At 59.4% G+C, this 18723-nt stretch overlaps 1 protein-coding gene across 20 annotated transcripts in view; it reads left to right on the top strand.

The window, feature by feature from the left end:
* The window catches only part of KCNT1 (potassium sodium-activated channel subfamily T member 1), a 72760-nt gene that overhangs the window by 34049 nt on the left and 19988 nt on the right, over positions 1-18723 (top strand). For 5 of the 20 annotated variants that reach the window (XM_083807769.1, XM_083807770.1, XM_083807768.1 and 2 more), the window contains exons 1-4: positions 580-2380; positions 11670-11711; positions 16745-16824; positions 17713-17812. In XM_083807769.1, coding sequence (XP_083663895.1) covers positions 2232-2380; positions 11670-11711; positions 16745-16824; positions 17713-17812 — 371 coding nt within the window. In that variant the 5' untranslated portion in view covers positions 580-2231. Of the gene's footprint in view, positions 1-579; positions 2381-6844; positions 16825-17712; positions 17813-18723 lie in introns of those variants that run through there. The other 15 variants (XM_083807766.1, XM_083807771.1, XM_083807779.1 and 12 more) reach the window with 5 other exon arrangements.

The following is an 18723-nucleotide window of genomic DNA, read 5'->3' as shown; positions in this document are numbered from 1 at the left end:
CCTGCAATTAGTCTTAACCGTCTTTTGCTGAGTAACAGACCTTCGCTTTCCGAGCTGCAGCACTCAGTGCGAGCCCTTCCCCTCTTACAGACAGCATCGTGCTCCACCAGCGACCTGGCAGCCAAGTGCTTCTTTGATTTTTTTTTCCCCTCGCCAGCAGCTTGGCTTCCTGTGCTGCAGCCTGAAGAACAGCGCACAGCCCTGACCGGCTCTGGAGGACCTGGCAGCCTCCGGGAGGTTTTTTCGGCTTCGGACGGCCTCTTTCCTGCCTCGGAAGGGAAGCGGCGGGTCAGAACAGCAGCCCTGCGTCCTGTTTCTTGTGACCCTGCGTTGGATCGCTCCTCTCTCTCCTGGTTTTCGTGCCTTGGCTTGTGTTAAGTGCTTAATGGAAGAGGTGTCTTCAGGTAGAGGCTCCCACAGGCAGGAGCTGAGTGTCTCAAGGGGCTCGGCTGCGTGCTTTTTGTCACCTCCTATACAACAAAAGTGTGACAGGAGGGCTTCAATTTTCTGCTAAAATTCCCCAAGCCTTTCCCTAATAATACCTCTGTATCCCCATGCTTGATGCATCAGTGCCGGGGTTAGAAATTCAGCCTAAGCCACTTTTCCCATCAAACCTCGATGCTGAACGTAATATTCCTCTGGAGCTGGGGGCACCACGCGGAGCAGAACCTACAGTTACCTATAGGACAGGAGTTGTCCTGCTGCCCCAGCCCCTGGCCCTTCTTGGCCAGGAGGGCACAAAGCAGAGCGATGCGGTGGGTCCGGGGCAGGGGCTGGGGGGGGCTGAAGCAAGCCCCGAGGCGGGCAGGAGCGGCTCGGTGAGGAACCGGGCGCATTGATCTGATGAATCATTTTGAGGCAAAAGGAGAAATTAAATGTGCGCTGAAAGCTGGCACATTAGTAAATGGGTTGCGGTTTTTTATCCATTTTACATTTCAAAATGCTGAAATAAAATACGTCTTACGGAGAAGTCCCATTAAGAAATTACTCGCCGAGCAGGCGAACGTGGGTTTTGTTAACAGGAGGCAGGGACTTGGTTTCTCTTCCCCACCAGCCCGGGACTGCCTCTGTGTCCCGGGACGAGGCCCCTCGAGGCACCGACAGCGGGGAGGAGAGCTGCCAGCAGAGCATGGGCTCAATGGGCCCCTGGCACGGCAGAGAAAGGAGGTGGCCGGCCAGTTTTGGGGTGCTCTGTGGGGTGGTTTGGGGGCTCTCCATGGGGCGGTGTTGGGGCACCTCTGTCCGTGGTGCTGTGGCGCCGTCCCCATGAGCTCTGGCACCGCCGAGGCCGGCTGGAAGATGCTTTTTGTGGAGAGCACCCGTCAAGCGTGAGATGAGTAGGAGCAGCGATGGGCTGGTGGCACCCCCAGAAAGAGGACGAGATGCATGACCCCCTCTTTCCAGCCCTGCACGGGGGGACGGATGGATTTCTCTCTCGGCAGGGGCTCCCCTGGCCATGAAGATTTCCCTGCTCTGTTTGATGTCTGGAGAAATGGATGCCAAGCGAGTTCAAGGAGCAGCAGCTCGGGCTCTCGCCTGGGGAGGGAAAGCCACGCTGAGCTGGCACAGCACCTTTCTGGGCGCTGCCTGAGCACCTCCGGGTGGGCAGGGTGGGCGCGCTGGGTGCCCGCTGCCCGCTCAGAGGGACGCAGCGGGGGGTTCCCCCCGCTCAGCTCGCCGCGGGTACGTTTAGGAGGAACCTTGCTCTGCTGCTTTGTGTCTGCGAGCCAAGCACGCTGCGTCCGTTCCCTGGCATCCAGTCCACACACGCTGCTCTTTACACAGAGGGGTAAGATAAAATAGCTTCCTCCCCCTCGTGTCGCTACTGAAAAACAGGGATGGGGGGAAAAAATAATCCCTCGTCCCCTGCCCAGCTTGTGGTGATAAGAGTAATGCAATCATCTGTTTTTTAAAGGCGGCTGCCAAGGCAATTGCGTTATTTGCTGAACAAAGCCATTTCAGAGCTTTCCGCATTGTGAATGTTTCCCCGGTCGTTTTGCACCGACTTGGTTGCAGCAGCAAGGCCAGAGAGTTTGCCTTGACTCCCCTCACTACCAAAATAAATGCACAGGGCAGGATTGTTCCACTGGGCTGCTGCGAGTGGGGAGAGGGAAGGAGGAAGGAGATGGTACGTGCCGACGGCTCTGAACTGAATGCGGTGAGGATTGCTATGTACGGGAGAGTTCAGGGGGGAAAGAGGAGGGAGTCTCGGAGCAGCTGAGGCTCGCAGGATGGCGAGAGCCAAGCTGAAGAATTCCCCTTCCGAGAGCAACTCGCACGTGAAAACCGTCCCACCGGCAACGGCCGAGGATGTCCACGGGGTGAGCCCCTTGTTACCGGCTCGGAGGATGGGATCCCTGGGGAGCGATGTCGGACAAAGGTATTGCAGGACTGCAGTGGTGCGTGGGTTTTGGGGTGGGGGAGGCAGCACGGTTTGTCTTTCGAATAAGGGGGAAAGGATTAGTGCCACTGGGGGCCGGAGGGGTGGCAGATGAAATCCTTCTGCGAGCGATGTTAAAGAGCCACAGCAGCTCGAAAGTTGTATTATGAAATAGGTAGCTGGAGCAGAAGAAAGCCAGTTCCTTTACATTTTTTATAAGTGTTCCATGTTTTTTTAATATGCCATAAGCGTGTGTGAATGGCAGCCCTACGACTGTAGGGCTGCTACATGACACTGTTAACTTGTATTGCACCTTATCTGTGCGGTACAAGACTGAAGCTTACTTACACTGCCTACACCACAGCACGCACTGTGCAGAAGCACCATGTTTGCAGTTGGGAGAAAAGATGCTTGATCCCCCTTCTGAGGAATAATTTATTTACAACTAGGGAAAAAAAAAAAAAAAAGCTGCCATAGGAAATGCTGCAGCCTCTTTCTGCAAGCACACAACCGATATGTACAGGCAGAAACGTGCTATTTTTTAGGAGGATAAAAACGATTTACATTGCACAGTGTTTCAGAAGAAGCTGGGTCCCCTCATTATAACGAGGATGCATATGTCAGTAATTCAGTTCTCGTTCTGTTTATTCTTTTTTTTTCTTTTTTTTCTTTTTATTTTTTTTATCCATCTCTTCAACATTTCAGCCCATCCGTGCTCTCTTCCCTCTCAGCAAAAATTGCCTCACCTGTGGTTGTGTGCTGTGTGTCTCCCAGGATGTGATTTGGTGCTGTTTCTAGCTCTGGTTTCCAGTGCAAATTAGCACAGCAGGAAGGCCCCTGCTCACAGCAAATTTTACTTGCTTGGCGTTAGACTGGAAGGAATTAACTGCCTCGGCTGCAGCATCCTCCCGTAGCCCCGTGGTGGGCTGGCAGAGGTAGCAACAAGCAAGGATTAGGAGATGCAGCCCCTTGGGAGGGGGCACAGGCAGGGCTGGCAGCGCCACTGACCCCCCCCCGGCGCCGCGCTGGGCCCGGTGCCTGCTTTGGGCACTGGGCCCGGGAGGCAGAGTCCCGCTGTGCCCACATTGCTCGGAGTGCAGGTCTCTGCCCGGGCGCGATGTGCCAGCTCTCCAGATGGCACCGGCGGTGATTTTTGGGTGGGCTTGCTGCCTTCTGACTTCGTGAGGCTGGGGCTGGCGCGTCCGAAAGCTGCAAACGTGCGGGAGGCTGCAGCTGGGCGTCGTGCGGGTACACGGGAACCACGTCCCTGATTTTGGGGGTGTCATCGCGCTTCGACAGGCGACCTCAGTCTGTGCTCCCCGGGGTGCCTTCTCTGGTTTTATGCCTTCCTTCTGACCAGCAGGGCAGGCTGGCCCACCCGGGCACCGTGCGCTTCCCGGCGCCCCTGCATGCGCTGCGATGTGCCCCTCAGCACGGCGCCAGGCCTCTCAAACCCAGACGTGCCGGGGCTGGGACAAGGCTCGCTCCTGCAGCTGGGGGACTCGAACGAAATCATCCCAACCCCTGCTAATCAGCTACGGTTAAACACAGGGGGGTTCCTGCCCAGGACCGTGGGGCCACAGCTCCATGCCCAGGGCTGGCCCCTCCGCGCGCCTTGGCAGGGAGCGTGGCACGAGGGGGACGCTGCAAGGCAGCGCTGGATCCAGGGGCACGGGGACAACAGCTCCCAAAGTCACAGAGCTGCAGCTTGCAGTGGACCAGTTGCCAGAAGGCCGAGTGTGCGGAGCACAACAGGGCACCTCAGGGCTTCATAAAGACCCAGCGTTGACCCCAGGACCCTGGGTTTCCCTGGAAGTCACGGGTTTTGCTGCAGTCCTGTTGTAAGGAACCGGTTGTGCCATGGACACTGCTGGTGAGAGGTGAAGTTGATGGCAACACTTCTGTGCTCCTCTGGCAGCCAGCTGAGCCCGAATTCCTTGACTGCTGAGCTCTCCTGCGCTGCTCCTTGGTAATTGAGTTGGCTGTTATGAGCGAGATTTGTGCACTTGTATTGCACTGCGTATGCAGGCAACAAAGGAAGGAAGATTGCTTCTGAAATTATGAATACGTCTGAGACGCTTCGTCTCCTCCAAAGCCAGACAGAAGCAGCGTTACTGAGTTAGCAGTAATGATTGTTGCTGGGAGTTTGGGGTGAAATTGCAAGGTGGCGGTGGAAGAAGATGTGAGTTACAGGATGTTCCCGGGGATGCAAAGCAGCTCTCCAGACGGCTGAAGCCAGGGAATTTTGTTCTCACCTACTTTATTTGCCTCTTGCTCTGTCTCTCAGTCACTGCAGCGCCTCAAAGCTTTCAGGGGTTCTCGGTCACAACGAGAGAAAAGGATTTGGGGAGGGATCTGGGAGCAGAGCACTCCGCAGCCCCAACATTGCGCACCATGAGGCCACCAAAGGGCGCACGGGGCTGGCCCGGGGGGACCGGTGTGAGCGGGCTGGGGCCAGCTGGGCAGCTCTGGGAGAGACGGCTTCATTCCCAAATGAGGGGGGACTGGTGCTGGGGGGGACTCAGGGAGGGGGAGGCATAAAGGTGGGACAAAATCACAGGGAAGCCAAATTCTCCGCTGTGCTCTCCGTAGAGCGCTGCGGTGTTGCAGGCTGAGGGCTCTGTCTTTGGGAGGCAGCTGCTGGCAGCCGTGAGGATATGTAAATCTCCGTGCTCGGATCTCGTTCCGTGTGCTGTTGATCTCTCTGTATCACCGGACATGCGGACTTTTTTTTTTTTTAATATTTTTACAAGATATTTGTGTCCTGTTTATGCAGCTCTGCTGGGAAGTAGGGGAAATTCTGGCCACTATGCATCCCGGGGCAAACTGATATTCTTAAGGGACTGTAAACATACCCGTAACGGCTCCGGGTTTGAAGATCTGCCCAAAAAGCCGGGAGGGCCAGGGCCCAGCAGCGGTCCTCCTGCCCCGGATGGCGCAGAGGTCGGGCACGGAGCTCCGCAGAGCTTTGGCGCGGCCCAGGGCGAGCTCCCCAGGTGCTCTGGGCACTGCACAAGCACGCTGCACGAGTCCTGAACTCAGGCTGCAGGACCACCAGGTGCTGTTGTTTGAAACCGAATGAGGCTGCTAAGGTTTGGGGGAGAAAATGAGAATTGTGGACTAGTTCAGGTTGGAAGGGGCGGTGGGAGGCCTGCGCTCCAACCCGCTGCTCAAGGGACGAAGGCCGAGGTTGGATCAGGTTGCTCAGGACCGATCCGGCCAAGTTTTGGAAACCTCCCAGGACGGAGCTTTCTCAGCCTCTCTGCCTGCCTATCGCGGTGCTTAATCACTCTGAGGGTGAATATTTTTTCTTTATATCTAGTCAAAATTTCCCTTGCTGCGTCGTGTGACTGCTCCCTCCTGTCCTTTCACCACGCGGAGAGGAGTCTGGCTGCCTCTCGCCCCGCAGCCTCCCGTCGGGTAGCTGAAGGCAGCAATTAGCTCCTTCCCTCACCTCTCCTCTGCAGGCTCCGCGGTCCCACCGCCCCCAGCCTCTCCTCGTCTGGCGGTTGCGGTATTTTTGGCACCAAGAAGTGGGGCTTCGCCTTCAGCCATGTTACAGGGAACTGAGCAGCAACCCGGTGAGAAATAGCAGCACGCTGGTGGGAGAGTTTAACCCAAGGCTTCTTGGATGCCGAGCGCTTCAGAGAGCGAGAAAACCTCCCAGACGTGTTTGAAAATGTAATTCCTAAGCAATCGATGCGTGTTCTCCCAGGGGGCCGCCAGGCGTTGACAAACAGCTCTTGCTGGGTGTGTGTTTGTCGCCTGATGCCCAGACACGAGCAGAGCTGCGCAAGGGCCCGGTCGGGCTGCTGGGACCATGAAAACCGCTCCGTTTAACAGCCGGGTTGCTCGGCGATGGTCTCCATGGCAGGTCTCGGGAACAAGCGCCGGGTGCAAGTTCCACCTGCAGCTGAATGTGTTGCCAGGCTGAACCCCCACCCCCCCACCCCGGGGGAAGGCAAGAAGCCAAAAGTGATATTTTTCCAAATTTCTTTTGGTTTTGCTTCAATAAAAGCCGCGTGTTGCTTGTGCACCAGCCTCAGGTGAGGCGATTCTGGGGAAAAAAGGGCTGTCTGCAGAGGGGACAGAGGGCCCTTCCCAGGGCTTGCCCACCTCTGTGGTCCCTCCTTGGCTCGTCTGCTGATGCTATTTGGCTGTGGCCCCCAGCAGGGAGCTCTTGGAGGGGCTGTGCTGGAGGGTCTGTGTGTCTCTGTGTCTGCCTGTGTCCAGCTGTTTGAGCGCTGCCTTTGCCATGGCAAAAATCTGCCCCCGGCAGCCCCAGCTCTCCGCTACCAGGGGCTGAGCCCCACTTCTCAGAACCTTCTACCAGAAACGGAGCAGTGCTGGGGCGGGAGGCACCCAGACCGTGTGCTTAGTGGAGTGTTTTTGCATCTGTGCCGGGCACGGCTCCTGCCCTGCTCCTCTGGGGGCCGGGACCGGCGGTGCCAGGCGGTGCGGGCGGCGCTGAGCTGTGCCCCCGCAGCGCTGGGCGTGCAGAAAGCCGTAGTGCTGCGGGCTGTGCTGCTGCGAGCCGTCACGGAGGTGACCTGAAAAAGAGCCTGGCTGGCTCCCTAGGGTTTTGCCTGGGAATCTGGAAGGGCTTTGCCCTAAAGGGGAGCGGTGGGGATGTCCCACAGAGCTGGGCACGGGGCATCTCCACAGCCTGCCCCAGCACAGCGAGCACACCGGGGGTGTCCTCCATCTGGGATCTGCCTCGTGCTCAGCATCCCGGGGATCCCGCAGCACCTCTTTGTGCTCGGGTTGTTCTCCTGTGCACCGCTGGGATGCTCTGCTGAGGGTTGTGCATGGCAGAGCAGGGCAAGGGGCTGGGATGTGCCCAGCGTAGGGACTGGGGGGGCTTGGCACCCCTCTCCACCTTGGAGACTGTTGTCGGGAGGAGCTGGTGTGTGCATTTTGCTTGGGCATCTCCTTCCTCCACAGGGCAGGTGATTGCTCTGCCGTCCCAGCGGTGTGGCACTGAACGGGCCCCAGCGGAGTCCCGTTGCAGAAACGGGCGCGGTGCCCGATGGCTTAGATCCCGAGCAGCACCGGGCTGTGAGCGCGCCGTTGGTCCTGGCAGAGAGGCAGCAGCCCCGGGTCCCGGCTGGCGGCACAGGGAGCTGCCAGCTGCCAGCAGTCGCGCCGAGCAGAGGGGTTGTAAACACAGCCTGCGACTGTCACTGGCTCAAGCCAGGTGGGCTTGGGGCTGCCTGGTTCCTGCGCTCACCCTAGAGCTGCTCCGTGGTAGTGCTCACCATCCCTGTTTGGTCCCCAGGTCGCCGTGTCCTGCCGAGGGCTCAGCTCCCGACTCCCTCCTGCAGGGTTTGGACGTGTTTTGGTCTGTGTTTGTGCTCCCGGTCCCTGCAGGTCCTGCTGGGCTCATCCCCGGCACGCTCCTCCCGCACGGCGCCGTGCCCTATATAGGCACTGAGATGTGGATGCGGTGCCAAGCCTAAGGACGCCCACGCTCGAAACGTGCGCTTGGGTTTTTGCCCTGTTTATTTTTGGTCTCATACCCATCAGGGCCCGGCGGGGCGTGGGGGCACAGCATTGCTGCGGAGGAGGAGGCTGACCTGCCCGGTACGGTGCGAGTGAGCAGGACAGACCCTGAGCACTGCCGGGGGAGCATCCCTGCGGGTGGCACAAGCTGTCCCCACTGCCAGCCCCACTGCAGGTGGCACAGGGCTGCAGCAAGCGGGGACACGTGGAGCTGGGGTGCAGCACTGCCTCCCCGGGGCTCAGCAGGGCCGCAGGGAACCGCTCAGCCCATCAGGGAAGGCAGGGAGACGTGCATTAGGAGCCACCCGCGCCTCTCAGGGCATCTTTGCCCAGTGGGCTTGGCACGCGCGCGAGCCAAGCATTTCTGCAAGGGCAGGGCTGGCAGCACCAGCAGCCGCTGGGCACCGGCTGCAAGTGGCTCGTAATGCAATCCCCATCCCAGCCCCTGCGATGCAGCTGCCTTGCCCGGGCTCTGAGCACGCTGTGAGCCGCGGAGCCACCGGGGCTGCTCCGTCCCATCCCGCACGTGTTGGTGGCCAGACGTGTGCCTGCTCCGCTCGCTTCTCCCTTCCTCTTTCTCACTCTTTCTCCCCCTCTTTGCTTTCCTTTTTCGTCTCCTCCCATCTGTCCTTCTCACATCGGGCTATTTTTGTGGATTAGTTTCTCACTGTCAGTATGGTAAGAACCGTGGTGCATCTCCTCTCTTAGAGGCGCTTTGGGAAGCCTTCCCCAGCAGTTACCTCACATAGTTCACATTCGTCCCCCTGCCTTGCCCCGTCTCCTCCCCAGGAGGACAGACCTGTCCAAGCTGGGGGTTCCCTTAGCCGCCGACCTCGAGATGCCTCTGAGCTTGGCAGGTGATAACTGAGCAGCCTGAAGCTGAGTGTGGTGCTGGCGGGCGACCACTGGTGCCCTGGGGTCGTCCAGGGGCTCCTAGTCGAGGCGGGGGCTCTTTGCTTGGAAATGATAGGAAGTTCACAACCAGAAGTGAATTTTAATACCCATCGTTTACCAAAATACCTCCCAGAAAACTGCAAGATGGCAGAGAATGCGCTGGGAACTGGCTGGGGGGAAGAGACCTGAGTGAGCTGAGCGCAGGCGCTGCGTGCGCCCGGCAAAGCTGTGCCTTTCCCCCGTCTCCTCCATCTTCAAGCACCGTACACACAGTGTAGGCATTTCGCCCCAAACTACCCGCGAGAGGCAGGGGAGCTGAATGCCTCCACGCTCCCTCGAGGTGCCGCAGCCTCGGGTGTGCAGCTGGAGCAGGACAGTGCCGAGCAGCTGCGGTGCAGCATGGGCGGGCAGGTGCTCGCTCGCTCCTGTACACAAGCAAGGTTCCTCGGTTGCCTTTGTTCTAATAATAAACGTGCCATTGTCTCTTCCCCTCCCAGTAAAGCCCTGCCCTCTGCGAGGGGCTGCAGCTCCAGGAGCAGATGACAGAGCTGTCTGCGGCAGCGAAGTTCCTTTCTTTGCTCTGTCTCTGCTGTCACTGTAGGAGTGCCTCTGCCACCAGCCTGCAGGGAGCCGGGGGTGAGCACCCTGCTGGCTGCCTCCCGGCTGGGGCTCGCCAGGGTATGGGCAGGAGAGGGGTGCAGCGACGCTCGGGAAGGCTGATCTGGAGGAAATAAACAGGTGAACTTGAAGTACGTTGCTTAAAACACATTAAAACACATTGCCCGGAGAAGCAGTGCTGCGCCCTGTGGGTCCTCCTGTCCGTCCCGCTCCCTGCAGAACGCGGGCCCGGCCCTCCTGTAGTAAGCTGAGCCCGCCAGCTTTCTGTTAAGTTTTTGATGTGTGGAAAACAACCCTTTTTCAGGTGAGAATTGGAGTGGGGTTTAGTTTTCCTTAAAAATTATTTTACGTATTTTCTCAGCAATTAGACGGTTTTTGTGAATTCGGGTGCCTGGTGGGGAGAGGGAAAGTTTCAGTGTAACACCTCGGGGTTGCTTCTTGCTCTGTGAGCTGGACAAAGAGGTGCTTTGCTTTGGCTGCCGCGAGCACCTGCTGCTGGGTTCTCATTGCAGTGCTTCAGCTCTGGGGGCTGCCCGTCCCTCTGAGCCCCTTTTTGCGGTGCCTTTCGGGGAGCTGCAGCTCCCTGGGGGAGCCCGGGGCTCCATGGCCAGCAGAGCCCGGTGCGACTCAGTGCCCCGTGGCCAGGTGCTGCTCGGGAGCCTTCGTCCCCTGCCGTGGGGAGCGGGGTCTGGAGCAACCCCCTCTTTGTGCCAGCCTCTCACCAGCCGGCCGCCAGCTGCCGGTGTATTAGGAGAAAACCAATTCATTTGCTGTTTCTTGCCCATAACGTGTCTGCGAGGCACGGACACGTCCTGTGCAAAACCCAGCGCGTGCGGGGGGGGGCTGGAGCAGCCCCTGCCACTGTGTTAATCCGATTTTATGCGAGGGGAGCGGGGCTGGCTGGGCGCCTTCCTGCGCTCTCCTCGCCTGCGCTCTGCAGCTGGAGGAGCTCGGGGATGTTTGTCCTCAAGCCCTGGGGTCCGTCTCTGCTGGGACGGGTGGCACGAGAGCCTCAGGTGGGGGTGAGAAGCTGCAGGGCAGGGAGCGGGGCTGGGGAGGGCCGGGTCTGCATCCCGGGGGTTTGGGGGGGCTGCTCTGCCTTTGTGCTGTGTGGTGAGGGAGGGCTCCAGCCTCACACCTCGGCTTCTCGCTGCCTGCCTGCTCGGACATCCGCGAGCCCTCGTGGGGCAGCCGGCACACAGATAACAGCGGAGGCAGAACAGCAAAGTCAATATGCGGCAGGGAGGCTTCTCTGTTTGCTGGGTAGCTGGGGAGTGAATTAGCTTTCTGTTGGACTCGCGTTTTAATTGAAACGAGGATTTATTGCTTTTATATTGTTTGGACTGTACTAGAGCGCTGTGGGCTCATAAAGCGTGAGGCGAAATAAAAGAAAATCTCCCCAAGCTGTACCTGCCCCTTTTTCTTTGGCGGTAGTGCCTGCTTGCCCTGATCAGGTGAAACAAGGCTGCCTCCCCCAGAAGGCAGGAGGGCACTGACTGTGTGGGGGCTCCCACGGGGTCACGTCCATCCCCTACTGAAAGGGGCATCATTTTGGCACGGGGGATTCTTTCCTTCCTGGCTGTATTGCCCAGCACCGCGCTGCTGTGCGTTATTTCAGCCCGGGGAAGGGTTATTGCCCACGGATGGCAGCAGGGCAGTGCTGTGTGGGGCTGTGGGGCTGCTCCCCAGCTTGGGGCAGCCGCTGGGGGATTTCCTTCAGCTGGGGTGGGCTCTGCTGGGACCTGCAGGGGCACGGTGGGGCGTGAAGCTGGTACCTTCTGCAGTGCCCCATGCTCTTGCCCATCTTTATGCTCTCTCCCGCCATGCCATTGACACCCCATGTCACCGTCATTGTTCCTTTGTGTTCTTTTGTTTTTGGTTTGTTTTCGTTTTTCTCATCACCGACCGTGAGCGCAAGCTCAGCTCTCTGAAGGTGCGCAGGGATCCCACGGTGCCAGGCGCCCAGCAGCACCCCGGGCGGCACCTTCCAGAATGTAAATTCTTTGCACAAAGTGTGAAATTGATTCGAGACAGAGCAGAGCCTCATCAAAGAAAACCCAGAGAGCATACGTAAAGGTTTTTATTTGTGGAGCTGAGCCCGTAGAAGAGCCGGGTGCCCACAAAGCCACCCAAGCATCCCCAGGTGCCCGACAAGGGACCCCAGGGTGTCCCCGAGAGGTCCCAGGGCTCGGTGCCAGCTTTCCCCGGCGCTGGCTGGCCGCCGTGCCATTTGTTGGACACTGACCTCGCCCCTTGTGATGCTCTCGCCCCGTAGGCCCCACGCCGAGGATTTCAGCGTGGATTCCTCCTTCTCGCAGTAAGTGCCGTGCATGCCTGCATGTCGTGTCGGGAGCGGCGCGAGCAGGACGTGCTGCCACGAGCGGTGCTCAGGGTGCTCCGGGCTGCCCCAGCTCCTTCCTTGGCTGCTCTTGGCACCAAGGGTGGCGGGCAGTGCCTGCAAAGCTTCCTGACACCGAAATGGGTCCCGCCACGGGGAGCAATATCTGCTCGGCTCCTTCCTGGGGAAGGAGTGATATCTTGGCAGCAAACTGGTGATTGCCCATTAGCGACGAGCTCCGTGCGCAGACTCTAATTAAACAATCCAGAGTCATCAGAAGAAGCAATTATCGGAGCAGATTCCTGAGTGTCAATCTCCAATGTTGCAAAACAAATAAGGCAAACAAAGCACAGCATGTTATTCTGTTGCTTTTTCTCTTTCTGGTTTTTCATCTTTTTTTTATTTATTATTGAGAGCAACGGTGCGGCTGCGGGGCAGCGTGGGGCTGGGTTCCCCGTGTGGTCGATGCAGGGATGAGTGTGTCCCCGCCTGGGCTCGTGCTGCCCGGGTGTGTGAGGAGGAAAATCCCCTTCCTCACCACCTGGAGTTATCACCTGGAGAGGAACCGCAGCGTCCTCCAGGGCACCACAAGCCGGTCAGCTCTTGCAACATAAAACTCCAATTCCCCAGCAGCCTCCCCAGTGAACAACAAGGAGGAAAATAAGTTCAGCAGCAGATCTCTGCTCTATTGGTACACTTTTCTGCAGCATGGGTAGGGGCTGAGCCATTCCACCTGGCGGCACGGAGACATTTGTGGAGCTGGTGGATGGGGCAGCGATGGGTGGCTGGGAGGACCAGCCTCACGAGGTGCAGCTGCCCTTGCTCGTGGGCAGCGCCTTTCCAGAAGCAGCTGCTTGGAGCCTGCTTTTTACCAGAATCTTAAAAAATCTGTAGTGTTCCCTGTTGGAGCCAGGGTGGCATTATCCGAGTCCAGCTGTGTTTAATTTGCCATGGAGAGATTGGCAATATCGCTTCATTCCCTTGGGCACAAAGCACAAATCTCCTGTAATAAAACAGGAGATACCTTTTTTTTTCCCAGTTTATTCCCATGGTGAATGGAGGAAATTTTGAGGAAGCCCCTTTCTGAGCCAGTCCTGGAGCTCAGTGTGCCATGTCCCTTGGGGGCTCTATCTCTCAGTGGCTTTGCCATGCGTGCTGTGCCTCAGGAGTGGCACCGGGCATCTGCCGGTGCTGGGGCATCGGCGTCTCGTGGCCATCGGAGCTCCTCTGCAGCATGGAGTGCTGTGCTGCCCTGCTTAACCGCGCTCCAGAGGTTTCCCGCAGAAGCTGGTGTCGTGAGAAATGCTGGGGGGTGTGTGGCAGCCCCCAGAGAAGCTGAGATGTTCACGGGGAGGCACACTTAACCGCGGCGCCGGGTGAGCACGCTGGGCCCCGTTTCGAAGCCGCTGCCTTGCCTGCTCCCGGGGCTGAGCCGTGCGGGCGGTGCGGAGCCGCGGTGCCCCCCCCTACTCCGAGCAATTGTTCAATTACCGCTGATGGAGCGCGGGGGCAGCCTGCGCCGCGCGTCTCGCTCTGGCAGGCGCCCAGGTGCTATATATATGCACCTGATACATGCACCTGATGTGCAGACGTGCGCCCATCTCCCCTTCCCATGCTCGCACCGTGCTCGTGGCAGAGCTCGTGTCCGTCTGTCCTGCGCGAGCACCACTGCCTCTCCCAGCCCCAGGTGTGCAGCGCTGGCTGTCCCCTCCACTGTCCCCGTCAGCTCCCCGTGGTGGCTCCCGGTGCCCCCACATGTGCTGCTCGCCTCCTCCTGTCTTGAGAAATTCCCTGGGTGAGAACGGTGCTCCCCAGCCAGCTGCAGCATGGGAGCAAGGAGAGGAGGCGCAGAGAGGTGCTGATACTTTTTCCTCCCTTTCAAGAGCCACGCTTATTCGAAGATGCATTTCTCACGGCAAAATGTTTTGATCCTTGTGAAACAGAGCAAAAGCATCCCATGCACGTAAACCCCTCCTCGGGGAGCAGCGGGGCAGCGGCGAGATTTTGGGCAGCATCCAGGCGGCGCTGGGCCCTGGGACCCTGCTGGGCACCTGTTCTCGGGGCCGGCTCGGTTTTCAGGCAGCTGTCAGCTGCGGGGCCGGAGAGGAGCCGCTGCGCCCACCGCGCCCCCCGGGCCCCATGGGGATGAGGAGCTCGGGGTACGGCCCCGGCCCCCCACGGTGAGCCCCGGCGTGGAGCCGTGCTTGTCGCCGTCACGGGTGGGTTGGTGGTGGGGTGGGGGGCGCGTGGGGCCAGGGGGGGTGCGGGTGGGGGCTGGCGGCTGGCCGGGCTCCTCCTCGCCTGTTGTAACGCCGTTGAGCAGGGCTGTGCCCGTTTCGGTCTCGTACCCTGCGCTTTTCAGAACAAATTATTGTGTCTTTTTTTTCGGGATCTCATCGTCTTAGAACAAATTGTCTCTAATCTTAGATTAATAAAGCACAGTAAATAACCGGGCGAAGAAAATGAAATTGCTCAGGCATTATGAAGTGCATAATAGCAGTAATTACACTGCCAAGCGAGGGCTTGTAACCAAACTTGTACCTCGATGCTTATCGGGGCGGCTGGCGCGGCTGAGCTGCTGCCGCCCCCCCAGGGCACGGCCCCGCGGAGCTGCTGGGTGCTGGGAGGGCACGATCTGGTGCAAACCCTGCAGACAGGGGTCCTGGGGGGCTGGGGCTCCTCGCTGGGTGCTGTGGGCCCAGCCGGGCTCCGGGGAGAGCAGCTTGGGTGAGCCAGGCAGCGGGGACGCAGAATCGGGGCTGCGAGCGGCGTGGTAGCGCAGCCGGGGTGTGCCGCGGGCACACCGATTTTTATTTTAAGCTAAATTCTTGACGGGGAAATTAAAGGATGTGCTCTGAATGATCTGATCGCCTTCTCTTGGCTGGAAGTGGAGAAGGATCCGTTGTGCTTTCTGGTGACTGCTGCCCGGTAAAGGCACCTCTTGCTCGCCGTGGGACGCGCGGCTCGGCCGGTGCCTGGCCCGGCCCCGCGCTGCTCGCACCGGGGCTGCCAGACCCAGCAGCGGTGGGGGCCTGCACACAAAGTCTCCTTCCCATCCTCTGCCTGCCCCGTGGCAGCAGCCAGCACCCACCTCCCCCCGGATCCATTTCAGCTGCTTTCCCAGTGCTGCCTCTTCCCGTTGCCATTTTTACTGGGAGGTGTATGGCTACTTCGTCATCGGAGAGATCTCTCCTAATCATTCACTTCTTTTATCCACCAGCGTTTATATTCACAGTCCTGCGGTGGGCTGCAGTGCTAGAGAGCAGCTAACCATCTGGCTGCCCCCAGGGATTTGTGCTGCTCATGGCGGGGAGCTGAGCGGTGTCCCCGAGGTCCCCCCGCTCTGGGCATTTTGGGGATGTTTTTAACACGGAGAAGGAGCAATTACCTCGTGCGTGCAGCATCGCGAGCTGCCTGATTTATGCCCTGGCACAGCTGAATTATTTGCAAAGTCTGGCTTTGGAAAAGGTTAATGTAAATGTGTGTCTGAGCTTTGCTTGCAAAGTTCCTCATCCCCCGCTGCCAGCCCCTGAGGTTCTGCTGCCATCCCGGCCGCTGCGGGGTGCAGGTGTTGGGGTTTGCGTTGCTCCGGGGCCAGAGGGACACATTTGGCAACTGAAAGTTTGATAGCCCTTATAAAATATTATCCCAACTATCATGCCTGAGGCAAAGGTTTTCTCTCCGTGCTCTTGCTTTTTGTGCATAAGAAGCTTGTGAAGTAAAAGCCTGCCTCTCCAACCTGACAAGCAGCTCTCGAAGGGATGCCACGCTCCTGCGAGCGAGGCCGGCTGCTAAATGCCAGCATCACAGCACGGGGTCCCAACAGTGGGGGGGCTCCTGCGCCTTCCCCAGTTCCCTGCCCTCTCAGCTCAGTGTTCACACACGGCGAAGGTTTGTTTTCCCGTCTACCACATGAGCCTGGCAGCTGCTGCCCAATAAATCACGTCCTCGGGGCCGTGTTCGGCTGCAGCCTGCGCCACGTGGGCACGGGGGCCGCAGAGGTGGAAGGCACGGGGCGGGGGGTCTCGGGGTCTGACACCGTGGTTTGGTCCCCGTGGTCTGCGCCTCGCCTGGCAACGTGCCTTGGTGACCTCCAAGCAATTAAAAACCAGTAATAATAGCAGCATTTCAGGGGCTTAGCAAATAGAGCGAGAGAGGGGAAATGGCTAAATCTTGGCACTTGGCCCCGTTATCAGCTGTGGCGTTGAAGAACGGACCCTGTCCTGCCGGGAACCTAAAGCAGAGCATCGGGAACCGATCCCTGCCGGGCCGCACTGAGCAGGCAGTGTGACTTGTAGCCCTGCCCACGGGAGTGATTCGGGGCTGGGTTCTGGCTTTGGGCATGCAAGGGGGAGCTGTGGTGGGGGAGACGCGTCTGGGATGGGAGCAGCCGTGCCCAGCGGGGCCGGAGTGAGCGGGGTTGGCTTGGTCCCTTGTTCCTCCTGGCTCCGACCCTGTCTGGGAGAAGCCCCCGGTGGTGGCTGTCCCTCGCCTCACCCCAGTGCCACCAGCCACCAAGGGATGCTCGGGGCTGGCTGGCAGCTCCTGGCTTCTTCTGGAATGGCCAAATGCGGTTTCTTAGCAACACGGGGAATTTTCCTCCTTTTAGATCAGATTTGGTTCTTAACAGCTTCGCTGCCGAGTGTTGCTCCAGCACGGGTAAGGCCGGGGCGTGGGACATGGCCCTGGCTGGCTGCAGCCCTGCGAGCGGGCAGGGGGACGGAGCTGGGGGGATACAGGGGTGAGGAGAGCTGCAGGGTGCATGGCAGGGGAGGCGTTTGCCCCCCAGGCTCCAGCCTGGTGCACCTGAATGAGAGCAGAGCCCTTCACCCAAGCTGCAGCCATGCTGTGGGGCACTGGGATGCCACCGGTGGGTGCTGGGCCGCCCTGGGGGCACTGGGACTGCTGGGGGCGGCTCGGGGGGGACCCAGCTTGCAGGGGCCAGGGCTGGGTGCCAGGGGTCCTGCCCGTGCCCCCCTCACTGACCAGCCCCACGGGCGCTGTCCCCGCAGGGTGCAGGTGGAGTTCTACGTGAATGAGAACACCTTCAAGGAGCGCCTGAAGCTCTTCTTCATCAAAAACCAGCGGTCGAGTGAGTGCTCCCCGCCCGCGCGGAGGTGGGGACGAGAAGCCATTGCCATCTGCTGGCAGCCGGCCCCGTCCGGCCCCGGTGCTGAGCCAGGTTGTGGTGCCCAGCCCGGGGCTGCTGCCACCCCCTGCCCTGTCCCCAGCTGGAGCTGGGGGTCCCCATAGCCCCCTGGAACTCCCCTATCCTCCCTTCGGCCCTGCAGATGAGCTGTCCCTTGACTAATGGTGTTGGAAGCTGTTTTCTCATCAGCTGTCCGGAGGGAGCCCGCTCGTTAATTTATTAGCTCACATTTTCCTTTCCTCCCTGCATCCTGCCGGCTCGTTAAAAAGCTGGAGCGTGGCACAACAGGGTGCCCGCGGGGAAGTTTTTAATGAAAATGTGATGAATTCCTCACTTGCACTTTGAGTAATAACCCGATAAACCGGCTGCGGAGGGAGCGTGGATGGAGCGGATTTGCTCGGCGCCCCTCCTGCACGCTGCACAGGCCCTGCCCGTCCCGTGCTTTTCGTGGGTGATGGTTAACGAGGGGGATACAGCCCAGCAGCTCCCCGATTTGTCCTGCATCCACTGGGGCTGGTGAGCAGCTGTCTCTCCAGTATTTATGTCTGTAATGCTGCGCTACACCCGACACGGGTGGGCAAAGCGTGGGTGCCCCGGGGGTGGCTGTGCAGGGGGGGGCTCATGCTGAACCCCACGAGGGATGTCCCAGCAGCGCAGTGCTGCTGCGTCTGCTCCTCCTCCTCTGCACACGCTGTGCCGTGGTGCTGTGCCATGGTGCTGTGCCGTGGTGCTGTGCCATGGTGCTGTGCCGTGGGGCCGTGCCGTGGGGCCGTGCCGTGGGGCCGTGCCGTGGGGCGCTGCCATGCCCACGCCGTGCCCCCTCCGCCGCAGGTCTGAGGATCCGGCTCTTCAACTTCTCGCTGAAGCTGCTCACCTGCCTGCTCTACATCGTCCGCGTCCTGCTCGACAACCCGGAGGAGGGCATAGGCTGGTGAGTGCCACCGCCACCATGGTGCCACCACGGTGCCACCACGGCACCAAGCCCCCCCCCGGTCAGTGGTGAGAGCTGGCGCCGGGCGCTCACTCCCCCCGGTGCGCGCACCCAGAGGCATAGGTGGTTTTTCTCACTCCGTCCTCTCTCTCCCTGTACCAACAGGTGGTTTAGCAAAACTGTTGGTCCCCGAGTGCTTCTCTCGCTGTTTCAAATAAAGGCATGCAGGCGTGCTGGCCCTGCACAATGCACGGGGCAAAGGTGGTGGAAAAATCCAAGGTCGGTGCAGGGGCAGTTTCTGCACCGAGAGCCCGAGCAGAAGTGGTGCCACCGCGCTGGGGCGGCTCTGCTGCGGGCTGCCTGCGGCTGGGGCTCCAAAAACTGGGGCGCAGAGCCCACCCTGCCTGCCGGCCCAGGCACGTGCTCGTGGCTTCAGTGCATGGCCAGGCAGGTGTTTTCTGAATAGCGACGCCCTTGAAGACACTTCTGCTAAATCCCATTTAAGAGTTTGGGAATGAAATGCGTTTTGCCACTTAGATCCCCGAGGTGACAGATGATTCCATCTAGCAGCTCTGCTCTGGGTTTCGGCATAGCCCTGTTTTTAATATGTCCTTGCTTTGTTTATCTCACATGCTGATTTTTTTTTTTTTTTCAAAGGGCTAGGGCGCTCTATGAGAGTTAGCAGTTTAATTTTCTCTTTGGAAAGGTTGCAGACGGCCAAGGACATCTGCACTGCCCAAAAGTGGTTGCAGCCCTGTGAGAATTAAGAGCGACATGGACAGGCAGCCTTGCGAGGTTTAACACAGCTGCGATTTGGGGAAGCCTCCCCGTTAGCTGGGGGACATCAGCCCCTTTGGGTGTGCCTGTGGTAAAGCAGATGCTGGCTGGTGGGAGCACATCCCTCGCCAGCA

This window comes from Anser anser (assembly GCF_964211835.1).
Source record: "Anser anser genome assembly, chromosome: 21".
Lineage (NCBI taxonomy): Eukaryota > Metazoa > Chordata > Aves > Anseriformes > Anatidae > Anser > Anser anser.
Note: the sequence above shows the minus strand (reverse complement) of the source record. Positions and strands in the feature narration are given on the sequence as shown.